Below are 24,669 nucleotides of genomic sequence, written 5' to 3' on the forward strand. Positions count from 1 at the left end.
GATCATCTCTCTGCAGATGGCCGTGATGCACTGGGCCGTCATCAGTCATTCTTGATGATCCATCACAAACTTTCTGCAGGACAGACGTGGACAAACCACGTCACAACGTGAGTTCCAGGAGCATGAATTACTTACTAACCTCATGGCAAATATAAATGCAACAAGGAGGTAAAGCCAGATTAGAGGATTCTCAAAAATCTATGTTCCCATTTATTTTTTTACATTAACTGATTTGAATAATATTTTTATAGTCATTTCTATTGTCTATGGATGATAGTGCCCAGCAGGACGATCATGAAAGCCACGGCGCAAGTGAAACTTTAGAATTAGCTGTCAGCACTGAATGACAGAAACAAGATAAGCAAAGAGGTTAGAGGGGAGAGGATAGAAAATGGGATACATGCAACAGTTTTGCTCAAATGACCGCAAGCACAGTTATGAAATGCCCATGGTTCCTGCTCTGTCAGGAGATTGACAGGAGGTCACAACACCAAAAGTGACAGAAACCAAGATTACAACCAAGGATGCCCAACAGGCAGGTGTTTTGTGGTCTCACATTCAATTAGAGCCTCCCTTCCCCTGCAAAGCCCTCAGAGGGCTCCTGAACACTTCAAGCCAAAGATGCTGGCAGGAGAAATTCCTTCTCCTTTGGGTGAAGTGCTGGAAGAAAAACAGCTTATTTTAGAGAGAGGTTGCACGTGCAAGTAGGGAGGAGCGGACAACATTTAAAACTACAACATATTAACATTAAGTAATGCAGTCAATTTAAATTTGAGCTACAATATTGCAGCATCAAACAAAGACAGAGGCTATAGCTGCTACTTCCACAGTATATTTTCTTTAGTTTTGCTTACAACAAATATGATACAAAACTCACAAGCATCTGTCTGGAGGCACCTACCATGGTTAAGGGGCCTCACACTCTAAATTACCTTGCTTTTGTTAGGCAAGTCAATTGTCCATAATGTTCTTTCTGAAAGCAGGTTTTTCCCTTCAGAATTTAATTTATAAACTCACTCCTGCCAGGCTGCGATAGCAGCTACTGTATAAACCTGAAAACGATGACTACTGAAATTCCATTCAAACCTTCGGAATCAATAGAAAACAGACAAACCACCAAGATAAAGTTCCACCCAACTGCAAAGAGCAAGAACTGCAGGACACCTCACGTTGTTTTTACAGCGTCTGCAGTCACCAACCTGTGAAACAGAGACTGCACAACCACATTGTAGTTTGAAAATCTAACCCGTGCTACCCACGGGCTGCACCCACACATTCCTGAGAGCCTGTCGGAAATGCCTTAGCGCTCTAGGTCTTTCCTGGCAACAAAAGGAGACTCAAAAAGATGAGCAAACACAGTTTAGAATTTGCTGAGGCTTTTATTGCATTTAGTATAATGAAAGCTTATTACATGGGCTGCTTCAAGATCCTGCTCCCGCTTACCTTGAAGCGGCAACTCTGCGGTAAGTCAATAATGAAGCAACCTGCATTGTTGACTATGGTTCAGACCAAGTTACGTGTATAAACTTCTTGTTTCTATAAGCAGTAGCAAAATACACAATTACAGCACCACCCTTGGAGTCTGCTTAATCAAATTAATACTGTCTAAAGATGTTGACACACCGATGGCTGCCGAAGTTCAATTGTAAAGGGCTCTGCATTGTATTTAGATGCCTGCTAATAAATGAAAAATGTTATCTATAACCATATCTATGTCATATCTATGACATGAAAACAACATGTGCTGACATTTTGCATTTCCCGTTTACCACACCTGCTGCAATTCCAGCTGCTTTGGTAACTTCTCTGAGGAAGGCGGCTGCCCATACAGACACGGTGGCTTTGGTGCAGCGGGCCCATGCAAGACCAAATCCATCCCATCAGCCTTGCTGGAGCCCAGAGACCAGAGCATGGCAGAGGTTACGAAGCAAGCATGGTACAAACCATGTATCGATCACAGAGTTCAGCTTTTTAGCTCTTAAACTATTGTTACATCCCTTCTCACTTATATTTTATGACAGACAAGCCAGGTGACAATGTAAGCATGTTATAATTTAAAAACAAAAAACTCTAAATATTATAAATATCTGCCTTTCTTTGAGCAAAACACAATGTGCTTCAGCTGAAATTCTTATTTTTCTGACAGAAAATAAATCCTTTGTCCCAATCACAGCCTACTCTGAAAGAATGACTTTCCTCCCCACCTTAGGAAGCCAAATAGATGCAGTTCTATAATTTTGAAGAGCTATACACAGTATGTGCGATGGTCTTATTTCACATAAACTACAAGACAACCCACTGTGGGTTTATCAGATTGAGAACAAGCATTTGAGAGAAAAAGATTCTCATTGAGTGTGGGTGAAAGCCTAAGTCACATAGAATTTAGTCTATAACATGTTAGAACACGGTTATTGAAATGAAACATTGGTGCATAAATTATTTCAATAATACTAGGAAATATTTGGTAGCAATCTGTAAACCAGCCTTCCTACTTTCAGAAGCACCAAAAGAAATTCCATGAAAAAATACATTCGGTTCATTTGCTACATTCTTTACCTACTGCCCAACCTGCTTTGACTCAGAATTCATTCTCACAATGCTGAGAAATTTAGCAAGAGCACCACAAGAATGTGCAAGTTCAGAAGCAACAGAAAGATATTCCACTGGACACCACTGCTGATATTCAATGGTATTATCTGTCACAGAAATCCATCTGATTTCAACCAAATCGATTTTCCAGCTTGCTTTGCTAAAATTCAATACCAAAATCAGCAAGTTTTGGAGGAGAACCAACCACTTGCAATGCAGCAGGGGAAACTTTAAGTCGACATTAATAAAATACTCGTGCTTTAACAAATATTGTTTAACGTGCATTTTACTCAAACACCAAGTGCATTTGAGACAATTCCATCCGACTCACCGTACTGGCAGCGAGGACCCTGAAATCCTGCAGGACACTGGCACATCTGGGATCCCGCTTCGGAACATCTCCCTCCATTGAAGCAAGTGCCGACAGTGCACAGCACTAGGACACACAAACAGAATGAAACGGGGAGGGGGTTTGTTGGTTTTGTGCCAAGGATCCTCCAGAATCATCTTTTCCTGTCATAGTCCTGCTGTAGAAGGAACTTCCTAATAAGAAACGCAGCTTTTTCTTGAAGTGGAAAAGTTAGATTGGGAAAAAAGCTTGTTATAATGGGTAGAACCATTCATGTTAATACGAAGAAATTAAACTTTAATAAAACTAAGGCTAAGATAATGCAGTTTAACCTAAAGATGCTTCAGAGAGCGAAGCATATCAAATATAAAAGAATAATTCAACCACTTTGGTGCCTTAAGGAATTCAAAACAATTCTGCACCACTCTTTCAGAAAGAAAATGATTTTACATCGCCACCGGTGATCAAATATGTTAAATTCCTTTACACAGAGATTAAAATACAGATTGTAAACACATCTTTGACTTCTTAAAGCAAAACAGGTGCACACTAAATATGTAGATTTAGGCTGAAACTAACAGGAATACCTCAGGCTTGGTTTTGTTTTTTAAATACAAAGAGACAATCATGAAGGCGAGCTCTCTGAATGCATCCCTCAAGTCAGTATGAAGATCAAAAAAACACATAGGAACAGATGCTAACTTTCATACAGAAAATACAATTACTGACAAAACAGTAACAAAGCTAAACAGTGAGTAAATTGCCATCTTCTACTCATGTCTTGTTAACAGTGGCTAAAGTGCTTCATTATCATTTAAATTAAATTCCATCTTTTCAGAAAACATCCAATCACAATTAGAAGTTACTGATGGGAACAGGTTCTCATCAGATGGAGAACCGTAGGGTAGAAACACAATCACTTCAATGCCAACAGCAGCAGCGAAAAAAGCCAAAAGCAGTCAGACTCTGCAATGAGCAGAGTCCAAGAAACAAGAGCCTTATAGCAGATTCCTCTGCATAATTTGGGTAACAGCAATAAATTTGGTTGGCCTGTCAATGCCAGGCTGGCACAAAAACACTGCAACAACTACAATCAGAAAAGCACTTCCCACTGTTCAGATTAAAATTAGAAATAATTGGTGCTTTTAAATACGACAGCTTTTGTATGTTTCAAACAAGTTTCTTTCCCCGTAAATGCATCACCTCTTTGTAACTGGGATTTACAGTTTTAAGTAGCAAGAGGTAAAAAACATCATCTAGAAATAAGCATCAGTAGGAAAGCAAGGCCTGAGGATGTCACCTCGTTTGGTTTGTCATAGATGTGCCATCAACTTACAGTGCAAACAGCCAGGTTCACCATCACGTTGGACCCAGCCAGGGCAGCACTTATAGACCGTCTGACGCTCCATCCTGTACGCCTGCTTGTAAACTGTGTAGTAACCAGACCTTGGAAGAGAAGAGGTTTAAGAGAACAATCACCACTTCCATTCCGCTTATTCACATCTCATCGGTAACAAACTGTACTCATACATCATATTTATTCAGCCCCTATCAGTAGTTCTCGTTAAAAATAAAGCAAACATAGCAAAATGCATCCTGATAACATCCAATAGCTCTAATATACTATGTCCACATATTTTCCGATGAATTTGTATTCAAGCTAGTAGAAGATGAGTAATTTTGTTTTGCAATCAATTTTGGTTTTAGCCGTCGGGGGAGTCAGATCTCCCATCAGTTCTGAGCATATGACAGAAATAGAAAGAAGTTCAATTTTTCAAAGCAGATGACTTGACAGCTGGACTTCACCTGAAACGGGATGAGACAGAGGCATTTTCTGATAATATGAAATTGCAATCTAAAGCCAGCCAAGAAGTTTGTGACACATCTAAAACACGGAAAAAAAGTTGCATTTTTTGTTCAGTAATAACAGACTTAAAGTCCCAGCAGGACGTGATATATCCATAACTAAATCACACCTATTTCAGGACATGCAATAGTTTACAATCTCTCTCAAATAAAAAGAAATTAAAAAGTTACAAAGATTTGTACTAAGTTCAGTCACAGAATTCGTTTGTAATGACAGATAATGTATTACCTTCTCTCATAGCCCATACACCACTTCCTCCCTGCGCAGCCTTGCTTCCACATCTTGACCATGCGGCTAAAGGCTTGAACACATGGCTGTTGGTGTCCTACCAGAGCCAACTCAAACACCGGACAGACATTTGGCCTTGAAGGGAGGGAAAAAGATAGACTTTGTTATTTCTAACACAAAATTTAGGAGTCTAGAGAAATACAGTTATGCTATGTGTACCAGTTAATAACGGCTTGAAACAGATTTTATATTGCTACTTGAAAATACTGCAGTTCTATGACTTTCTTCACTTTGAACCAATCAAACAGCTCTCTTACAAAAAAATACAGTATACATAAACACTTGACAAATCATGATCCAACAATTCCAGAATGGCAAATGGTCCACAGACATTAATCGAGCCAAGTTCTCATTAATATATTGGTTGCACAAGCCATGAGCATGAACACATTCCTGATGGCAATTTTTACATGAACGGCCCAGCTAACTAAACACGATTCTATTTTATTCCCAGAACATGAGTGCTAAGGGTGGCTGGAAGAACCTTGGCCAGGTCTGGTACATGAACAGATGTGCCAGGGTGGGAATCGATGACTTGACAACTACAGGCACTGACCTCCACTGCAGAAAGCTGCTGAATAGCCAGTAGATATATATATATATATATACACACATATATGCACCATGAAAACACAGTGTCTGCCTTAGAAAACAGTACATAAAATGAACAAAATACCCAATGAAATTCAGGTTCCACACAAATCAATGGAAGTTTTACCATCGATTCAAGGGCAGATAAGATTTATCTGAACTATTGTTGTGGAAAATGTATATTCTGTAAGAGCTCCCCTTTGCTATCAGTCCCCTCAGGGAAGCACGTGAAATTTGTAAAGGAAGTATCGTTGTTCTCTGGTGATTGTCCCTAAAATAACAAGGCCGAAATAAAAGCGTTGCTTTGTAGGATGAGATGTAATCTTCATCCCGCTACCTAGCCCTCGTTACAAAAATAGCTGAATTTCAGGAGCCATGGAAGGTCAAACAAAAGATTATATGTTGATGGTTTTGTAGAGATTCCACCAGCTTTATTCTGATTTCTTTGCACTGGTGTAAATTAGGAAAAGCTGCATGCCAGAAAACAACTGTTCAAGATGTGCAAGGTCTGGCTAAAGCCACAAAACATGAGGGGTTTTGTTGTCTTCTAAGGTAGAAACCTACTGCATCTAAAATGAAGTTAATTGTGATTTTTGGGGATTTTTTTTAGTAGTTTACAGATTGTCAACATAAAAATTAAACTGCCAGTTCTCCAAAACAGTATGGTCTAGCTGGTGTGGCTTTGCAAAGTTAAACCTCAATGACTAAAATACAAGGGGGAAACAGGGATCCTAGAAACCCTCTCTGGTAGCAGTAAACACCATTCAGCAGTGGTGTCACACTGACCAGCAGAGAAGCCCTTCCCCAAATTTCAGTTTGAGACCCCTCTTCAGATGAAAGAGTAACTCATACATTCATTTCCCCTCTCAATCAGAGGTATAAACGTGAGCCTGTGCTAGAAAACATGAGGATTTTGCATAGATAAGAAAGATAACTGCTCTAGCACAACAGCTGCCTGGCAGTTCAAGTTATCATTAGTTACACTAGATATTGGTAAATATCTCATTCAAGATTTACTATGCTTTTTATCTTAGAGGTCCAAAGTACTTTACAGCTCCTTATTATGTCTGGACACCATGCAAGGTAGCCTTTCTAAATCAAAAAGCAGATCTTTCATCTGCAGGTCTTCAGGTAGTTTACAAACATCATTAAATTAAGCCTGCGTAGAACAGGAAAATACTACAAGCACAATCCTTTTTACTGATGAGCTAAATACTTGCCTGCCTAGATTAAATCTGCTCCCCAATATTCCCAGTACCCTGCAGAAGCCTCCCAGTATTCCACAGAGTCCAGTGGTCACACAAAGCACCCCCAGAATGGGAAACCCAGCCAGGTCTTCAAAGGAACACTCCAGGAGAGGAACAGATCAGATTTAAAAACTACCCAACCACTCCCTCAGGAACTCCAGGTAACCTACGTCAAGGAAGTTATGAAATGAATAGAATCATAGAAGTGTTTTGGTTGGAAGAGACCCTTAAGATCATTGAGTCCAGCCATAACCAGGATCTAGCACTGAACCATGTCCCTAAGAACATCATTTGCACATCCTTTAAACCCCTCCAGTGATGGTGACTCCACCACTGCCCTGGGCAGCCTATTCCAATGCCCGACAACTCTTTCTGTGACAAAATTTTTCCCAATATCCAACCTAACCCTTCCCTGGCACAACTTGAGACCACTTCCTCTCATCCTATCACTTGCTACTTGGGAGAAGAGACCAACCCCCTCCATGCTCCAACCTCCTTTCAGATAGTTGTAGACAGAAAGAAAGAAAAGAAAGCCCACAGCTCTATGTTCTGGTTGTCTTATCTCACCATGGAAAAAACAGTAAAAAGTACATTTGTACTAGAAAACTTTATCTTGACAAAAATCAGCTTCCTGAACTAGAACGCCCGTTTCTCCCAGGCTTTGGAGGGACTGCTCATCTCCATCATCACAAAGCATACTTTTGGTGGACATCCCTCCCACACAGCTTCATGTTCTTCCTCCTCCACTGCAAAGTCCACTTTCCATATCGCTCCTTGTTTCCCAGTCCATGAGTTTGCCCTCACTGCAGCTGCCAACACCAAGACGCACGACAGAAGGCGGCAGCAGCGTAGTTTCAGGTTGCCTTTTCCTCCAGAAAAACCCTTCCTCACATTCCCATGTTGTCTTCATGACTCGCAATCCTTCCCATGTGTCCCAGCTACCCCTTCCTCCCCAATTACCTCACCAGTTAACATATTTAGCTTAAGTACGGAGCAATTGCTCCCAAACCATTCGTAGCACAAATTCTGCTGTTTCACATCCAAGGGAGGTCTTTGTATGCCCAAAATCTTGCCTGCCTTTCATATATATATTTTTTTTACCATTACGTCAATTGGTCTAATAAAACCCTTGCCTTACTTAGCAACCATGCTTCACTTAGCAGGCTTTTTAAAATGATTCTCCCTCTAGTGAATAGAACATCATGTACTGATAATTCATGCATATCTCCTTTTATTAGAATTGCCTAAAACTTTCCAGATAAAGGTACTTCATATGCATCGCTTTTCCATAAATAAAAGAGAGAAGCTGACAATTGTTGTAATGACATACTGAGCCCATCCTATAAATTCTTGCTCATGTGATATTGCCATGTTTCCAGGAATAACCATATTGACTTTGATGATATAGTTAATGGGAACAAATGGCGCTCACAGAACAAAACAAGCCAGCAGCGTAAAGTCATATGTTTATTAAGATTTATTCAAAGTAAGCCATTCTTCCCAGATGCCCTTGGGATAATTTAAAGGCAGATATCAAAACCTCTGCTATACTATAATTAAATTGCGGCAATTGCATAACATGTAATTCTCTGCTGGCAAAGCTGGGAAATAAAACATGCCCTCTCCAGCAATTAACCATCTTCACAACTCCCCACACAGAGTCAACACACCAGTTTTTTAGCCATCTGACTCATTGCTCTTTGATACATTACCTATAAACTTAAGAACAGTTTCTTGAACAAGACTACAGCTATTTAGGTTTGTATTATGATATTCTATTAATTAGAGGCCATTTAAGTCTGACCTGAGACCTCAGGTGGATGCAATGGTATATTTAGATGGTACTCCCATACCATCTGCACTCAGAAAATACTTCTTAATGGGAGTTTAAGTGTTAAAACTAGCAAAATATACAAATGCTCTATGATTTGATTGATACACCAGTCCCTTAAAACCTTTTTATACTGATGCTCCGTGCTAGCCAACACTAACACGAAGGCTATTATTAGCTTGTCAGTCTGACTCCAGCAAAGCCAGAAAGCTCTCTTTTAATATTTGCATTAGGAGACTGCCCTTTAAACAAAGACACCCTACACACTTCCAGCTCGAGACTTAGGATTCTAATGAACAGATAATTAGACCAACTTGAAGCGAGAGCAGCCTTGGCTAATCATATGGCTGTGATGCCTGTGAACTGCTGCACAACGGGAAAAGTTCAGAGAAAATTAAAAAGCATCTCCAGGCAGGATATAATTCTTTCCTGCATTTAGAATTTTAAAAGGAGTATGTACCCCCATACAAAAGTAGAGTCAAAAAAGCACCCATGGAGGTCTATTAAACACAGAGACAGAAGTTCATGAGACTCAAGTTACCATGACTGAAGGAGTTACTCTGGCAAAGCCTCACTGCATGCTCAACCCTTTTCTTATTCTCCTCATTAGCCTTTGCTGCCTGTCCCAGAAGCTCAGTGGACTCTGGTCTCACCCACCCAGCATCTCACAGCATTTGGACATCCAGACAGCATCCCTAAAGTCCTCAGTGAGGCACCAGCAATTGCGGTTATTCATCCTGAGCTGTGATTCTACATTTTCCACCTCAAGCTGTTGGCACCACCAATAGCACCTCAACCGAGCTCACCTGAGAAGGAATCGCAGCCTTCCCAAAACTCGTGGAAGAGAAGCGATGATAGAAACAGCACGTCTACAATTTCCCAAGTGAGGTTCTCTGCAGTTTTATCCTTACCCACAATTCTGCAAGTCCAAGGAGATTACCAGCACAGTTACCTTTTATACACGCTCATCCACACTTAAATAATTTCATATAGCAATAGATGGGATGATGAACTACACATGGTTTTAATATAATAAAGGGAAAGTTAGAGGCACAGGTCATCTGCTCGTGGGAGCACAGGGGCAGCTTTCTGCACACACTCCTGGCACGTGTGGTCCAAAATGGGCAAACAGAGGTGAGGAGAAGGGAGGACAATGAATGGCTTCACCATTTCAGAAGGTACATCAGACCTCTGTGACAGGGATGTTTTCTCATTCTGCTTAGCATGATCCCAACACCCGGCTCTTCAAATGACAATTAAAGTAAATCTCTCCTTTTTTTCCAGCTGAAATCAAGAAGCTAAAGGTAGGCAGATTTAATGGTAGCGAGAGAGCAAACACGCATCAAGATATCCCTAAAGGTTCCTTTCAGCAGTGCAAACTTTAAATCAAAACATTAATGAATACGAAGCAAAGATTTGGCTGTCTGATTTCAGGTCTTTCCACAGAGACTAAGTGAATGACACCACTTGTACGCTAAGCCAGAAGGCTGTTAACATCTTCCTAAAAATGAGATGTTGCAGCCTGCATTACCTCAGCTGAAGAATTTGCAGCCTGAACACCATTGATCTTCCCATGCAACAGTAAACAGATGAAACCTGCCATAAGAAGAGAATTGCCGGAATTTTGTATTTTCAAAACACCAATTGGTCAGTGCTCCTTCGCTTCATGCCATTATTAAAAGTTTGGAAAAGCGTAGTCTATATGCTTTTCCAGATTTAGTTTGAAAAGATCAAATAAGAACATCCCTTGAGGACACCAAGATTATAGTCAGGGCTAAACTCTAAACTGCTGTGATGACAACTGGTGGTTCTGCTCTAGAGAGTCGTTGATGTTGATCAGAAATCAGAACGCGGTTGTACATTGCTACAAAGGCTTTGCCTAGAAACTGCTTGGGCTTGAAAATTGCCCGAATCTCCTCGCACCTCCGACCACCAAGAAAAACATCCCCAGATTCTTATACAGAGGGACCTCTAGAAAGGCAGGGTGGCACCAAAGAGACCTCTAGAACGGCAGGGTGGCACCAAAGAGACCTCTAGAACGGCAGGGTGGCACCAAAGAGACCTCTAGAACGGCAGGGTGGCACCAAAGAGACCTCTAGAACGGCAGGGTGGCACCGCGCAGAAACAGGCTGCACAGCAGAGGAGAAAAGGTCAGTAACACGATGTTGTTTGTACACGGGATGTTCATTAAAAGTTTGCTATAAATACCATCTCAAGTGAAAAGGAGAGAAATGCAAATTTCACCTGAACACGCGAAAAAAAGAGTCAAATTAGGAAGTAGGCCACAGAGGCAAAAGGTCCAAAGAACAAGTTACATATATTTTTAAATATAAAAAATAAAGATATAGATAAATTTTATCACTAGATATATATTGCTTAATAGCAACAATAATTCACAGAGTCCGGAATGACAGAAAAGGCTTTTATTCCTTTTTAAACTGCCAAGCCACCCTTTCTACCCTTTATCTATTTTAAGGCTCATTTCCCCACATTTCCCTGATAAAATTAAGCAGCACTACCAGAGACAATTAGGACATCCTGCTCCCTTGACCACTAATCAATCCCTGCTGATCCTGTAGCAATATTTGTGATGTTTATATGCCCTCTGGGATATGGATTGTAAGCACCAAGCTCATTTAGATCAGGTCTCATTATCACTGCTGTTCTCAGGATCTGTGGATGAAGGTCCACCACAAAAGTCTCTCCTTACCCCACAGGTTACTAATGCACTGCTGCGTCTTATTCACATCCTCCCTCTGATTAGATGAAGCAGTTAAATAACATGAGAGTTCTTCCAGCCTTTGCGCACTGCATCTAGACTAAGAGCAAATCAATATAAGATGATTAATTACACACTCAGCTATTATAACAACAATAAGACTTTTAGTTCGTACTGCTGTCAAACTGCAGCGCCTGTCCTTTAGCTTCTCTTTAACTACCCTCCTCCCTCCCCCAAAACAAAATAATCTATGTTGGTTAGCAAGAAAAGCAAAAGATAAACACACCCATCCAGATCATTTAACTGTGATTTGCCAAGTCACCTTTTTGCATCAAGGAGTGATTTTTTAATTGAATTTTATGTTTTTAATAGTGTCCCATAGCCTCATTCCCAGCAACATCCAGTTTAATAGATTTTTCTACTGACTGAGTTCTACAGGCACCAAGTGGCTTCTGCAGGGTCAGGTAAGACATCAAGTACAGCACAGGCCCACAGGATGGCAAATATATCAACAGTATCACTACTTTAGCATAGAACTCTGATAACCCCCAAATACCTGTCTGCATTCACATTCAGCAAAGTCTACAAACTATTTTGGAGACAGTAGATAAAAGTAGTTGATTGTCTCAGAATACGGCTCCTTTGAGCCATAATACAATAAGCAAACCATGTGGGAAGTCACATATAAGGAGGCTAAGAAATATTTTGCATGTACTCACTGCTAAGACAGAGCAAATAACTGTCCAGAATTCAGAGAAAACTAAGTGTTAATTAAATGTGAAATTAGAAGAGGAAAGCCTCAAGAAGCAGAAGCCATCTAGAGATTAAATTTCAAATTAACTACAGCCATCTTAATTATCATTGCACTGCAGAAGAGTGAATAAGGAAAGTCACACCAGCAAAGCTGCCAGGTACACACCTGAGCTGCTTTTGGCAAGAAGGCATGGGAAGACACCATGCTAAAATATTAAAATCAAAGTCACTGAAAAATGTCATACCGCTTGTGTCATAAGAAAAGCTCATTTTGGTTTACAGTAAGTGCCACATTGCTTGACAGTCAAACTAGTTAGAAAGTTTTAGTTTGGCAACCAGTACCTAAGAATTGTACACTGCTTTTCTGGTAGATTGAGATTTTAACAGTTTAGAGCCAAAACCTCTTTTTCTCGAAAGCTTATTTTGAAGTAACCCATCACATATGCAAGAAAGCTTAAGATAATACATGCCAATGTTTAAACGTTAAAATATTCCAAGTCATTTACTCTCCTAGAAATCCTTAGCTTGATACCACTGATGCAAATACCCATTTGATTTTTTTTTAACATTAAGTAATTTTGGTAGAGGTAAATATTTTATGAATTCTAGCCACAAAAAAACCCCATGGCAACAAACAAGCATGCACTAGGGGATTAATGCTTTTGTGTGCAGTGGTAAACTGGGGGGGACAAAAATGGTATTTTTCAGATTAGAAATTTATAAGGAGGTTCTAAATAACCCAAAGTTATCTCACAAAGAATACAATACTAAGAGATAAGTTCATGCAACTGTTTTTCACAGTTGACGATGCATCTGTCAGGCAGGGAGGGCAATAATAATTACAAACAGAAGGATACCCACTGTAGAGTATTATAAGGGTTGAAGAATACAGCATTATTCTCACCTGAAAAGACTAAGGCCAAAATACATAAGTGTTTCATAATTTAATACATTTCTCTATTAGAAAACAACATAAAGTACCTTAAAAAGCCTTTTCAAGCACAGCCCAAGATATTATGATATACTTTCAATATTGAATTAATTTGTGTAGATAAAACCATAGTCTGAGCACTGTGTTTTCTACTAAGCAAAAATCTGCACCGAGTTCTGCTCTGACTTACAGTGGGAAGACAATAGAATATTTCTACTAAAGAATAAAATAACATCAACAGTCTGGATTAAATAATATTCCCCTTTTCACACTCATGAGATCAAATATTTATCCATAGGTCAAAGGCATCGAGAGAAATACAAGCAAACGTAAAGCTCAGGTTTCGTATGCATTATATCTGAAAGCAAACATCTCATGCAAAAGACAAAAAATCTCGTTTACCTTTGGAACAACTAGCAACTAGTTCTAAACCAAGACCAGCACCGAATCTAAAGTATAAAATCAAGGCTACCTATGTGCGATACGCAATTTTAAAACGCTTTGATTTAGCAGTAATGAAAGGAAATTTCTTTCTCCTCAGAAATAAATTAAAAGCAATAGACTTTAGAGAGAACGTAAGCAATAACAGGCTTGAATGTCAGAAAGAGGAAATCTATTAACTGTGTTCAAAGAGAGAAGGTATTTAATTGGTGAATAACACGCGGTTGCAATATGGTCTGTTCATTCTGAGCCAAAGCATCGCTTCCATCAAAGGAGGTTCTGCTGACGAGCCATCCCAAGACTAGGTTTTCCATTACCAGATAATCTTACTCCTCCTCACCAGGAGGTTTCCTCAAATTTATTACAAATATTTCATGTTCTTTGCCATATCTAGATCATGGCACGCCTAGAACGGTGATAAATAAGCAGCACTGGATATAAACAATGCAGAAGATTGGAGAAGTCAAAGCAAACAGCAAGCAAATTGCCTAGAAATCAGAAATACTGCAGAGTACACATAATAAATGTACGCACATAATATGCACATAATAAATGTACGCATAAATAACTAAACTATTTCACCATTTCATAATGTAGCACAATTAAACCTAAAGAAACGCTGACAAGTTCTCCCCTGTTCCGGTGCATTTTTGAAGAGTAACTTAAGAACCCAAATCCCTGAACGGGAGCAGGGCTTCAGCTGCCTTAAACTTGCAGATTTAATGCATCGTATATACAAGCTATTGTGATTATGGGTGACAAACTTCTAAACCTCTTGTAGGTTGATGCCTCTGATATGAAAACATTTTATAAAACTGGAAAACATATTACGGTCAGTCAGGAAATCTAGTTATCTTTGATAAATACAGCAACTTCAGGCTCTCATGTTTTGTGACTGTGTATTTTCATAGCCTTATGGCCACTTCAGAGTTTACGAGGAAGTCTTGATCTCATTTTTCTCCTGAAGAACAGAAAAACATGTTATAAATCAGGAAAAGAGCCATAGCATGATGACATTCATTAAGTCTCCTGCCAGTGAATATACTTGGGGTGAAAAAAAGAGCCTTTGACCTTCTGTTAAAAGACTACATTCAAAATCAGCTTTTCTCTAGAAACTCGGAAACAGAGATTTAAGTGCAGACTCTCGAAAAATGCGATTCTGTGTGATAACGCTGACCAGCATGAGCTCTATCTGCTGGTAAGATACTGTAGTGCACAGGCTAGAAGGATTATTTGTTGTTCAGCACAATGTTCACGAAGATGAGAAACATCTCAGCCTTCAACATTTATTTTTCTTTCCTAGCAACATCTACTGGATATGAAAGGATCGTGGGGTGGAAACGAGACGACAGGATGAGACTGCCACAACTTCTATGGCAAAGCATTTAAACTAAAATCACATTATCCAGACCTCAAAGGTTGGAGGTAGGTGCCATTCAGGAATCCTGAGGGTTTACCACAACTCTACAGATTCTAGGTGGACACAACTGGGAAGAAGTACTTGAGGCTTCAGGTGAAAGTCAGTAGTCTAAGTCAGAATTTGGCAGTGGCTCTGGGTTGTGGCATCACTTCAATCGAAGTTTAGAAAGAGCTGGTAAGAGAGACTCAATCTTACTTATTGTAAGGTACAAATTTAAATACACCACAGCGGCAAAATTAGGTCCTTATTTTCACTAGAAAACCTTCAATCTCTTTTTACTATCAAATCTGTGAAGATATGATATCCCATTCAAAGAAATTGAAGGAGACTTTACTACATTAGCCATTTGAGCTCTAAAAACTAAGCATCCTTTGAGCCTTTATTTAACACTAGGAATACAAACTTTCCTCACACCTGCAAATTGGCATCACTGGAGGTGAAAATACAGTGTATTGGCTAAATAGCCAATATACTGAGACAATTTCTCACCAAGAAATGATTATACAACCTACTTTTCACATCATTTGGACAGTATTATGACAAAACTCCAAGCTCCAAGTTTAAGTTGTATCACCGTATACTTTATAGAAACTTTTTTCTGCATTATTTTCTGCACTGCACTCCACCACATGCAAAGTGACATGCAATTTGTTCCACTGTAGCAATCAAAATTCAGAAGCATCTCTTCATATTGAGATGCTTTGTACACCAGTAGTTTATTTCAAAATACATTCCAGTTGGTGGACTTCACCTTTTTAATTACATCTACTTGCCTAAAAAAGAAGTTATTTAGATTACTTTGAAACATTGTGCACAGCCTGTTTGCAGGAGACGTGGTGGAACAATAGTCCTGTATCTCTGTAGCTAAATCCTTGGTACAGTTAAATGATCAACTTTGCTTGAGTATTGCAAATGTAGATCCCATCTGAGTGCTAGATTGTGCTTTTGGGAATATGATTTCTCTGGAGGAGCACAAATAACCCTACAGTGCCCCATAGAATTGAAGACATTGGAGAACAGTTACTCAGCCAGGAATTCAGCTCTAAATCCAGGTGTTGCTTGGAACGGGACCAAATTTACTTGCTTATGGATAGAGGGAAAATATGCAGCTGCAACATTTGAGCAGTCAAAAAACCCTGAACATCGTAGTTTTAATGCAAGACTGTGACTAGATCCTCTAAAAGCAAACCAGGCTCTTTAGACATCATCCTGATCTGCAAAACCAGAGCAAGTCAATGGGCTTAATATTGATAGGGACAGAGTTTCTCTCTTGACTTTTTCAAAAAAAGTCCTCATTCATGTGTCACTTGGGAAGAGAAGAATCCATTCTCGAGCCATCTCAGTCCTGACTATGAAAGGAATATTTGTTGCACATACCTCATAACTGCTCCTGCCTTCTGCTCTGTCCTGTACAGCCAACTGTAAGCAAACATCTGTATGTCTAAAATTTGAGGTGCAATATTTCTCTAGGAGATGATTTACCACTTCTGACAGCAACTCAAGCCCTCTACTCTTAGCTCCTATTTCTGCACTGCCTTACAACTCCCCGCAGCCCTCTGTGAAGCGCGATCCTTTGTTGGGTCACAACAACCCCAGGTAGTGCTACAGGCTGAGGGAAGAGTGGTTGGAAAGCTGCCTGGTTGAAAAGGACCCGGGGGTGGTCAACAGGGACCAAACACAAGCCAGCGTGTGCCCAGGTGGCCAAAAATGCAGGATTAGAGAAGTGATTGTGCCACTGTACCGGGCACTGGTGGGGCCGCACCTCAAATCCTGGGGACCATTTTGGGTCCCTCATGACAAGAAAGATGCTGGAGTGAGTTCAGAGAAGGGCAATGAAGTTGGTGATGGGGCTGGAGCACAAGTGTGATGAAGAGAAGCTGAGGGACCTGGGGGTTCAGCCTGGAGCACAGGAGGCTGAGGGGAGGCCTCCTCACTCTCTGAACTGCCTGAGAGGAGCTTGGAGCTGGGGGGGTTCAGGCTCTTTTCCCAAAAAACAAATGACAGGACAAGAGCAAATGGCCTCAAGTTGCACAGGGGAGGTTTAGACTGGATATTGGGAAAAACTTCTTCATGGTGAGGGTTGTGAAACACTGGAACAGGCTGCCCAGAGCAGTGGTGGAGTCACCATCCCTGCAGGTGTCTAGAAGACGCATAGATGCGGTTCTTCGGGACATGGCTTAGTGGTGAACTTGGCAGTGCTGGGTAACAGTTGGACTTGATCTTTAAGGTCTTTTCCAACCAAAGCGATTCTATGATTCTAAGTAAACTCAATGGTAGATAACAACACATCACACAATGTCATCATATACCCCAATTTTGAACTACAGAGCTCTCTGCAAAGCACGTTGCTAAAAATGTGCTTTTTATGATGAGAGGTGGTCGAGTCCTCATTTTAATGGCTAAACAGCATATTTTGCGATGAAAACTGCGTATTTGTTCTCTGGTCTTTCCAGTGTTCTCTAAAGTTCTGATACAAGATCATCAGGGGCTAATTGTCTGGAAACAGAGTTGATGGAAATAGCTAGTCATTCTATAATCTGTTCTACATTAAATCTCCTCAGGGGGCTTAGAAGCAGAATACCAACATCCACACAGATCCCATGCATTTTTAGCTAGGAGCAAATACTCAAGTTAGCAGCAGAACGAAAACAATTACGAAGAATATCCTGTATATCCTCAGCCACATCAGATCTCAATCAAAACAAAAGCAAATGGTAAAGAAGCAAGTACTCGGCATGGTATGTTCCAAGGGATATATTTGTTGCTCTAATCCCATTGACTGCAGATGACCAATGCCAAAAGAACAAAACATAAGTACTAAAAAAAGGCACTTCATTAAAATTGTCCTTTTGGACATTTCTTAGTGAAAGCTGCCAGGCTTACTCCTCAGGAGTAATGACTTTGTGTATTTCCGTTTACATCAAATGTAAAGTCCCTAAATAGTGTAAAGTAAGTTCGGAGAAATACTTTATACCTGCTCTAGTTCAGGGAAAACAAGAAGAATTATAGTAATTACAAGAATATGGCTCTTGGGAAAAGCACTCAAGGCTCTGCTGCACGTTTTGGGGGGTTTTTTGTTGCTGCTGCTCCCAAAGTCCAAGGGTAATATCCCCATACAGTTTCATTTCCAGATGGGCATGTTGCCTGTATTCTTTCAGTGATGCTATCTTCGAAAAGATAAAAGCAAACAAAAATTGTTTGGAGGCAATTTGCAGTTAACATCACCTCCAGCTTCAAAAGTGCAGAATCATGGTTATTACCGATGTGTCAAACACAAACAGATTAATGTAGGCCAACAATACTCTTCCTCATAGTAGAGTAATTGCTTATAAAGAGACCAAGAAGCGTGACTGAAAGAAACACAGAGCACAAAACCAAAAAAAAAACCCAAACAAACAAACAAAACCACACACACACACTTTACCAGCAAATGAACTTGACTTCTCTAAATGTTGTGATGGATACTTAGTGCTCTAGCAAAACACAGTACTAGAAGCAACCTTAAAAGTACTTCTAGCAAGTACATATTTACATCACATTGCATAGAAAACCAATGAGCAACAGGCTTAGAAATTTCAGTTTTGTGACAGAAGGAATAACTAAATTGAAACCAAATACAAGGCAAGTTAATCCTAAAAGGGGGGGAGGAAGTTGACTAAGTCAAAAAAAATACATGTATATATATAGGAAAAGGTTAGAAATAAAGGTACATACAGACATCTGATAAGGTTGTTGTCAGGTTGCTTTGGGGCCAGGGAGCAGATAGAAATTCCTTAAAAATACAAAAGGAGGTTTGCACAGAAAAAAGCGCCCAACACAAAGCAGGGAGCAATTTCCCTAAATTTCATTATCTATTTCAGTGAGCAAGAACTTTAACCATAAGATTTTGTGCATGCTGTCAGCTATTCTGCTTTAGCATCTGAACCAGAAAAATCACCTCTTGACCAAAATGTTACAATGCATTTCCAACAAAGAGCATTTGTTGCACATGCCATGCAAAACACCTCAGAGAAACTTCCTCCTGCAGAAGCAGCGGTACATGTGGACCCAAGTCCTTTGTGTGTGCAAGGAGCTGCACTCACAGCTGGGAGAGATGCTCCAAATGGCTCTCACCTCTTCTCCTGCTCCCTACTCCTCCTGACCGCTCTGATGTTTTATTACTCTGATTTTTCTCCTGCTGTTCTCCAGCAGGTAAAGCTCACCGTAGCCCCTCAGAAAGCGAAGGCTTGTGCAGCTACACAAGGCTCAGCTCTTGCCAACCGCTCGCTTTTTAAAAAGAGGAGGAAGAAACAGCCTCGGTGATAGCGATGCGCTCTCTGAAGCTCACTTCAGATCTCGAATCAAAGCCGGGCAAACCCGCCCGGGGCTCCAAGTCCCAGAAGTAACCGTGAAAAAAACATATATATAAAACTCCACAGGACACAAATCCACGCTACAAGGCGGGGACAGGGTTGGAAGTTAAAGGTGCACCCAGCTAAACTTTCTTTGTTCCCGAGTTGCACCGCGGTGAGCACTGAGCCTCGGAACCCCGTAAGAACCCGGGACCCTGCCCCACACAGACAAAGGCAGCGCTGCCGGGCGGTGTTGCGACCGCCCCCCGGCCCCACCGGAGCCCCCCGGCCCCACCGGAGCCCCCCGGCCCCACCGGAGCCCCCCGGCCCCACCGGAGCCCCCCGGCCCCACCGGAGCCCCCCGGCCCCATGGCCCCACTCACATGTCCCGCTGCAGCCGCGGCTCCGTCGCCCCGCTCGCCCGAGCGGGCAGTGCCCAGCACAGCCAGAGCCACAGGGACACCGGCCCCGCTCCCATCGCCCCGCCGGCCAGAGGGAGGGAGGGAAGCGGAGGGGGCCGTGCATCGGCAGCAGCCCCAGCCACCACCGACTCTTCAAATCATTTAAAGCGGCGGTCAGGAGCGCAATGGGCTGGGCGGCCCCGGCCCGCCCCCCGCAGCTCCGGGGAGGGCTCGAAGGGGCCGCGCTGCCCCCCAAGCTCCGGGGGAGGATCCCGGTGGGGGGGGGGGAGTCTCGGTGTTCCCTGATTGCCGCTGGGTCCCCTCCCGGCCGGCTCTGTCCGTGCAGCTTCTCCTCCTCTGCAATGTCTCTTCTCATCCTCTCCTTTAAAGGGACTTGGGTCCCGGGCGCAACGCAGAGAGGTGGAGATGAGGAGGGATTTGTTTTCACTGAATAATAGATGAAGTTACACGCAACCTCATGTTCCCGGCGGTTCCCAGGTCTGGGAACCCTCCCCGCTGCTCCAGGGTGCCAACGCGGTTCTGCTTTACTGCGAGAGATGCATCTTGGCTTCTCTTTTTTCTTCTGGTCCTTCTTTGTTCTGTGCCTGACGTCCATTGCAATTGCATCTGAGCGCTTTGAAGAGGTAACCATGAAAATAAATGCATGTAACACCATGAGGGAGCGATAACACCACTACTGCTGAGAGTTCGCGCCAGTAAGAATGTAAAGCAGGGAGCCGAGGAGTGGTTTCTGAAATCCCAGAGTCACACGCTGTCCTCTACACCATCCATCCTCTCCTCTTTATGATCACTCCAGACCTTTACTGCTGTCAGAAGGCAACTCCTTCCCCTTTACTGGTGAGAGAAGGGACACCAACTGACCTGAAGAGGGAACTGTGCATAGTAGCAAATAAAAAATGGGAAAAAAAACCACACTCTTAGCATTTTATGGTCTGAAATAGGACTCGGGGTCCATTACACCACGATTTTCCCATCTCTAGAGACCTGTGAGTAACCAGCCACTGGGCTGTGAACGAGCAGATGGGCCCTGAGCCAACCGATGCTAAAGACAACTGTGATTTCCTTCCACTACAGCGGAATGGGCTGACTCTCAGGTTGCTCCAAATAAGCTCCTATACAAATTTGTGACAGAGAGAACTGCCCGGGCACACTAACATCATCGTGGGTTAGGGGTCAGGCTCAGTTTTACAGTGCATTAATTTGTCTTCCCTTCAGTTCTGTAACAAGATACATCAGCTTAGCCTTTACACACACTTTACAAGCAGTTTCCTGTATGGTTTTTATTTTCCAAGGCCTTTGGTAAAATAGGCAAACATTTACCAATCACAAGGAGCAAGCTGGTTTTGTATTGCCCGTTGCTTTGAAGCTTGCCCTGACACAATTCCCTTGAGACTTTATCAACTGATTTCTTTCTCATGGTAAAGAAAACATATAACCCTTATCTGACCTCAGAGCACATTAATTGTACCCTGAAATTCCCATTGAATGGCTAAGCCTTTCTTGCATCTGGAGTAGTTTTAGCTCTGCAGGACCCTGTGTTTGAGCTAATCTCATTACCTCCTGCAGAGCACATAGTTTTCTAATAATTTTATTTCTTAAACCCCAGAAAATCTTTCTTCATAAAATATTAGACCTTCATTATGTCAAGGCTGACTGTTAATTATGTCCTGAGTTGTCACCCCAACCTGGATTATTTTCAGGATCACATCATGGCAAAATAGCAAAAGATCTTATTGCTCAGCTGTTTGGGTTTTTTTTTTCAAGAGAGGTAAACTAGTCTTTCAAAAATATTTTCATTTTCCTTCCTAAGGAACTCAATAATAAACTGTTCAATGTTATTTTTCAAACCTGTCACCATTACAAATTATGCATGACATTTATTACAACCAATTATTAAGAACAGAACGGCAACATGCAAATGGGAGGTACTGAAACGCAGAGTATCTTAGTGAAGGCCACTTAATGGATGAGACCTTCGCTTGGGGGCCACACAGCAAAATGCAGCTGCAGCCAAATTCGGAAGATGGAGCAGTGTAAAATCTCCCTGCAATCTGTGCAGAAAGCCTCGTAGGGCTCGCTTTGGCTACTGTGACGCTGACGTTCTCCTGAACTGAAATGGAAACCCAGCCTGTGCAATGTGCCCTTCTTACAAATATTATCTCACGTTTTATCCTCAGCTGTGTTTTAATTGAGAATATCCTGCAAAGCTGTTGACTTTAATGGGACGATTCACATGAGTAAGAGTTGCAGGGAACCAGCATTTGTGAAAGCCGTTTCAAAATCCTACTGGGATAATTGATCCGACCGTGGCCAAGTCAGTTAAATCTTCAGACCCGACACAGATAATACGGAGGGAAAAGCAGACTTGTTTATTCTCGTTCTTACAGCAGCAACAGTGGGTTATGTCAGGGAAAAAGAGCGGTTGATACAGCATTAGTGACTTCTTGATATTCCACACCCTTGCCATGACCAACTAGACCCGTGCCCACTGCCATGAAACTTCTTTGCTGTGTAATGGTGTGTCTTTGATCTCGATACCTATGAACCACATCACGGCCACCACCAAACCAAGCACGGAATGTATTGACGGCAGAGCTCCCTTCCTGATTGATGAAAGGAGTAAATTTAATTGCATCTTGCTCAACAGCTTTTGAACTGAGCACCATATCCCCTCAGTGGCCTTGTGCAGGTGGGCTATTATCTGAGCCAGTTGCATAGAACTCAAATGGTCAGAAAAAAACAGCTCATGCCCTCCATATAGTATTGAAGGACTAGGGTGGAAAATACATCATTTTCATTATTTTCCTCTTTTGTCAATTAGAAAATTGTTCTGCCAGATGCCAATGCAATCCAGATCCAGCACACTGGTCATGACACTGTCTAGGTCATGAATTCTGCAGAAAAGTTGTGTCTCTTGGAGTCCCATCCTATCCTCTCCATTTTAAAGCATATTTCCCTCCCCATTAACACTTTAATTTTCATTTATGATTTTGTCCTTCTACAAAGATGTCACAAACATTGTTGTGCATCCCCAAGCATGAATGTGTGTGCCCAAAACTTGGAGCCAGTAACACAACACCCTTTTCTATTTTCATTTTTCTGTCTAATCCTCAGTATCTCCACTTCCAGTCTTTTTAAATCGTAGCTAGGTACAGGATTTAACATTCCCTTCTGATATAAAGAAATTCTCGTGCAGAGACTGTAATTAGGAAGGTTGTGCTGTGTTCTGTTATTAGGAGGAATTGTGATTTTTGGAGTGGTGGGTTAATTGCTAATAACCATATGCAATGCTTCTCTCAAGATGTTTCCCATTACAGTAATTAACTTAGCAGCTGGGGTAACAGACATTTACCATTTGTCTTCACAGTATCCCTGATTTAGGATTGTTCCAAATAACTGGACTTTGTTTGTTCAATTCCCAGGTGTAAGATGAAAGAGAGGGGATGCTGTGGAAGGGAGATTTGGAAAGAACAACTTGCAGACAAAGTACCTGTTTTCAGATGCGAACTGTCTATCAGCGTATCCTCAGCAATTCTGCTCTTTTCTTCCCTAGTCTTAGTCTTTGACCATTGTTTCCATCAGCACCAACTGGATGAAGAGCATGGCAGAGCAGCCTAAAACAGAGCATGTGTTTAAAACATATAGATTACTCTGTTGCTCAAATTAATCTGATTAATCTTTAGCCTTCTTGAGGATTTATTAATTGAAAAATGTGGAATTTATTAATGCTTATTCATGTCCTTAACCTCAAAATCCCTATGGTTTATGACTTTTTTTTCCTTCATGTTTCATAGCTATACAGATATAAACACTTTTAGGTAATGACTTCCTTTCTATGTTGTCTCACTGGAGTTCCTTCCTCCACAAGAAGCAATAAGAGCTGCACTAGAATTACAGTCATATTTTGAAGCATATGGGTAACATGGAGTTTAAGAAGAAAATAAAGTTGGTCTACAAAGTCAGACTATGTGACAGAGCAAGAGCATATTGGTCACTTTAATTCATCAACAGAAAATATTGAAAGGATTAACTTTGCTTACAATATAATTTTAAAGATTTTTTTGGAATATGATGATTTATCCTTTTTTTTTTAGTTCGTTCTGGTGAAACAGAGTAAATTCTGTAGGCTACTGTATTAAAAAAGGTTTGTTAACACCCTTGGAGATGTAAAGAAGCACACCAAGGCCACCAGAACCTTTCTCTGTGGCAATGAATTGGCATCGCTCCGTTGCATTGAACGGAGGGACGCTAATTCACAGGAACTGGAGATCCGGCCCGCATTGTTAATGATAATTATGGACTTACTTCAGGAGGTGCATTTTCTACATCAGTTGGGTAAGACGAGCAAATTAAGTTCAAATTATTTTCTTCCACGGGAAGTAAAAGTAGTACATAAATAAATACTTGGTGTTGCACTAGATCTTTAAAACATATAATAGCTTTCTGGCACTGCGTCATTCCCTGATATTTTTTGCTACAGCACATAATAGTAAGTTTCTGATAATAGTGCTCGCAGACAGCTTTGATTATAATCACTTGTCAGGGAATGGATAACTAGGAAAATAACACCATATTCAACTGTAAAAAATGCTGCCTCAAATACATTAATACAGTGATAATTTCACCTAATAGGAGCCTCCGAACCCCGTCCATTAGCTCTGAATTGAAATTCCTGCTTCATTTCTCTCTTTCTGAGCATTTCCGCCCCCTGACCCTCCTCTTCCATTACTTGGTGGCGACTCAGCCGTCCGTAGACATCGCTGCCACCAAGGGCCAAACCCCGACAATGACGAACTGGCTGTTTGTTTGAGCAAATGTAGCTGGGATTGGGAACTGGGAGCCTTGCGGTGGCCCTGCCCGTGGTGCCAGGGCCACTGCCCATGACAACGA

At 41.4% G+C, this 24,669-nt stretch overlaps 1 protein-coding gene across 3 annotated transcripts in view; it reads right to left on the reverse strand.

Moving 5' to 3' along the window:
* The window catches only part of LOC136105186 (uncharacterized), a 196,250-nt gene extending 176,123 nt beyond the window's left edge, over positions 1–20,127 (reverse strand). For 2 of the 3 annotated variants that reach the window (XM_071812730.1, XM_065844808.2), the window contains exons 1-4: positions 19,741–20,126; positions 5,034–5,168; positions 4,275–4,384; positions 2,921–3,025 (exon numbers count right to left, since the gene is read on the reverse strand). In XM_071812730.1, coding sequence (XP_071668831.1) covers positions 2,921–3,025; positions 4,275–4,384; positions 5,034–5,168; positions 19,741–19,835 — 445 coding nt within the window. In that variant the 5' untranslated portion in view covers positions 19,836–20,126. Of the gene's footprint in view, positions 1–2,920; positions 3,026–4,274; positions 4,385–5,033; positions 5,169–19,740 lie in introns of all 3 variants that reach the window. The other variant, XR_011740551.1, reaches the window with a different exon arrangement.
* Between the last annotated feature and the right edge of the window lie 4,542 nt (positions 20,128–24,669).

Source organism: Patagioenas fasciata, chromosome 9 (genome assembly GCF_037038585.1).
Source record: "Patagioenas fasciata isolate bPatFas1 chromosome 9, bPatFas1.hap1, whole genome shotgun sequence".
NCBI lineage: Eukaryota > Metazoa > Chordata > Aves > Columbiformes > Columbidae > Patagioenas > Patagioenas fasciata.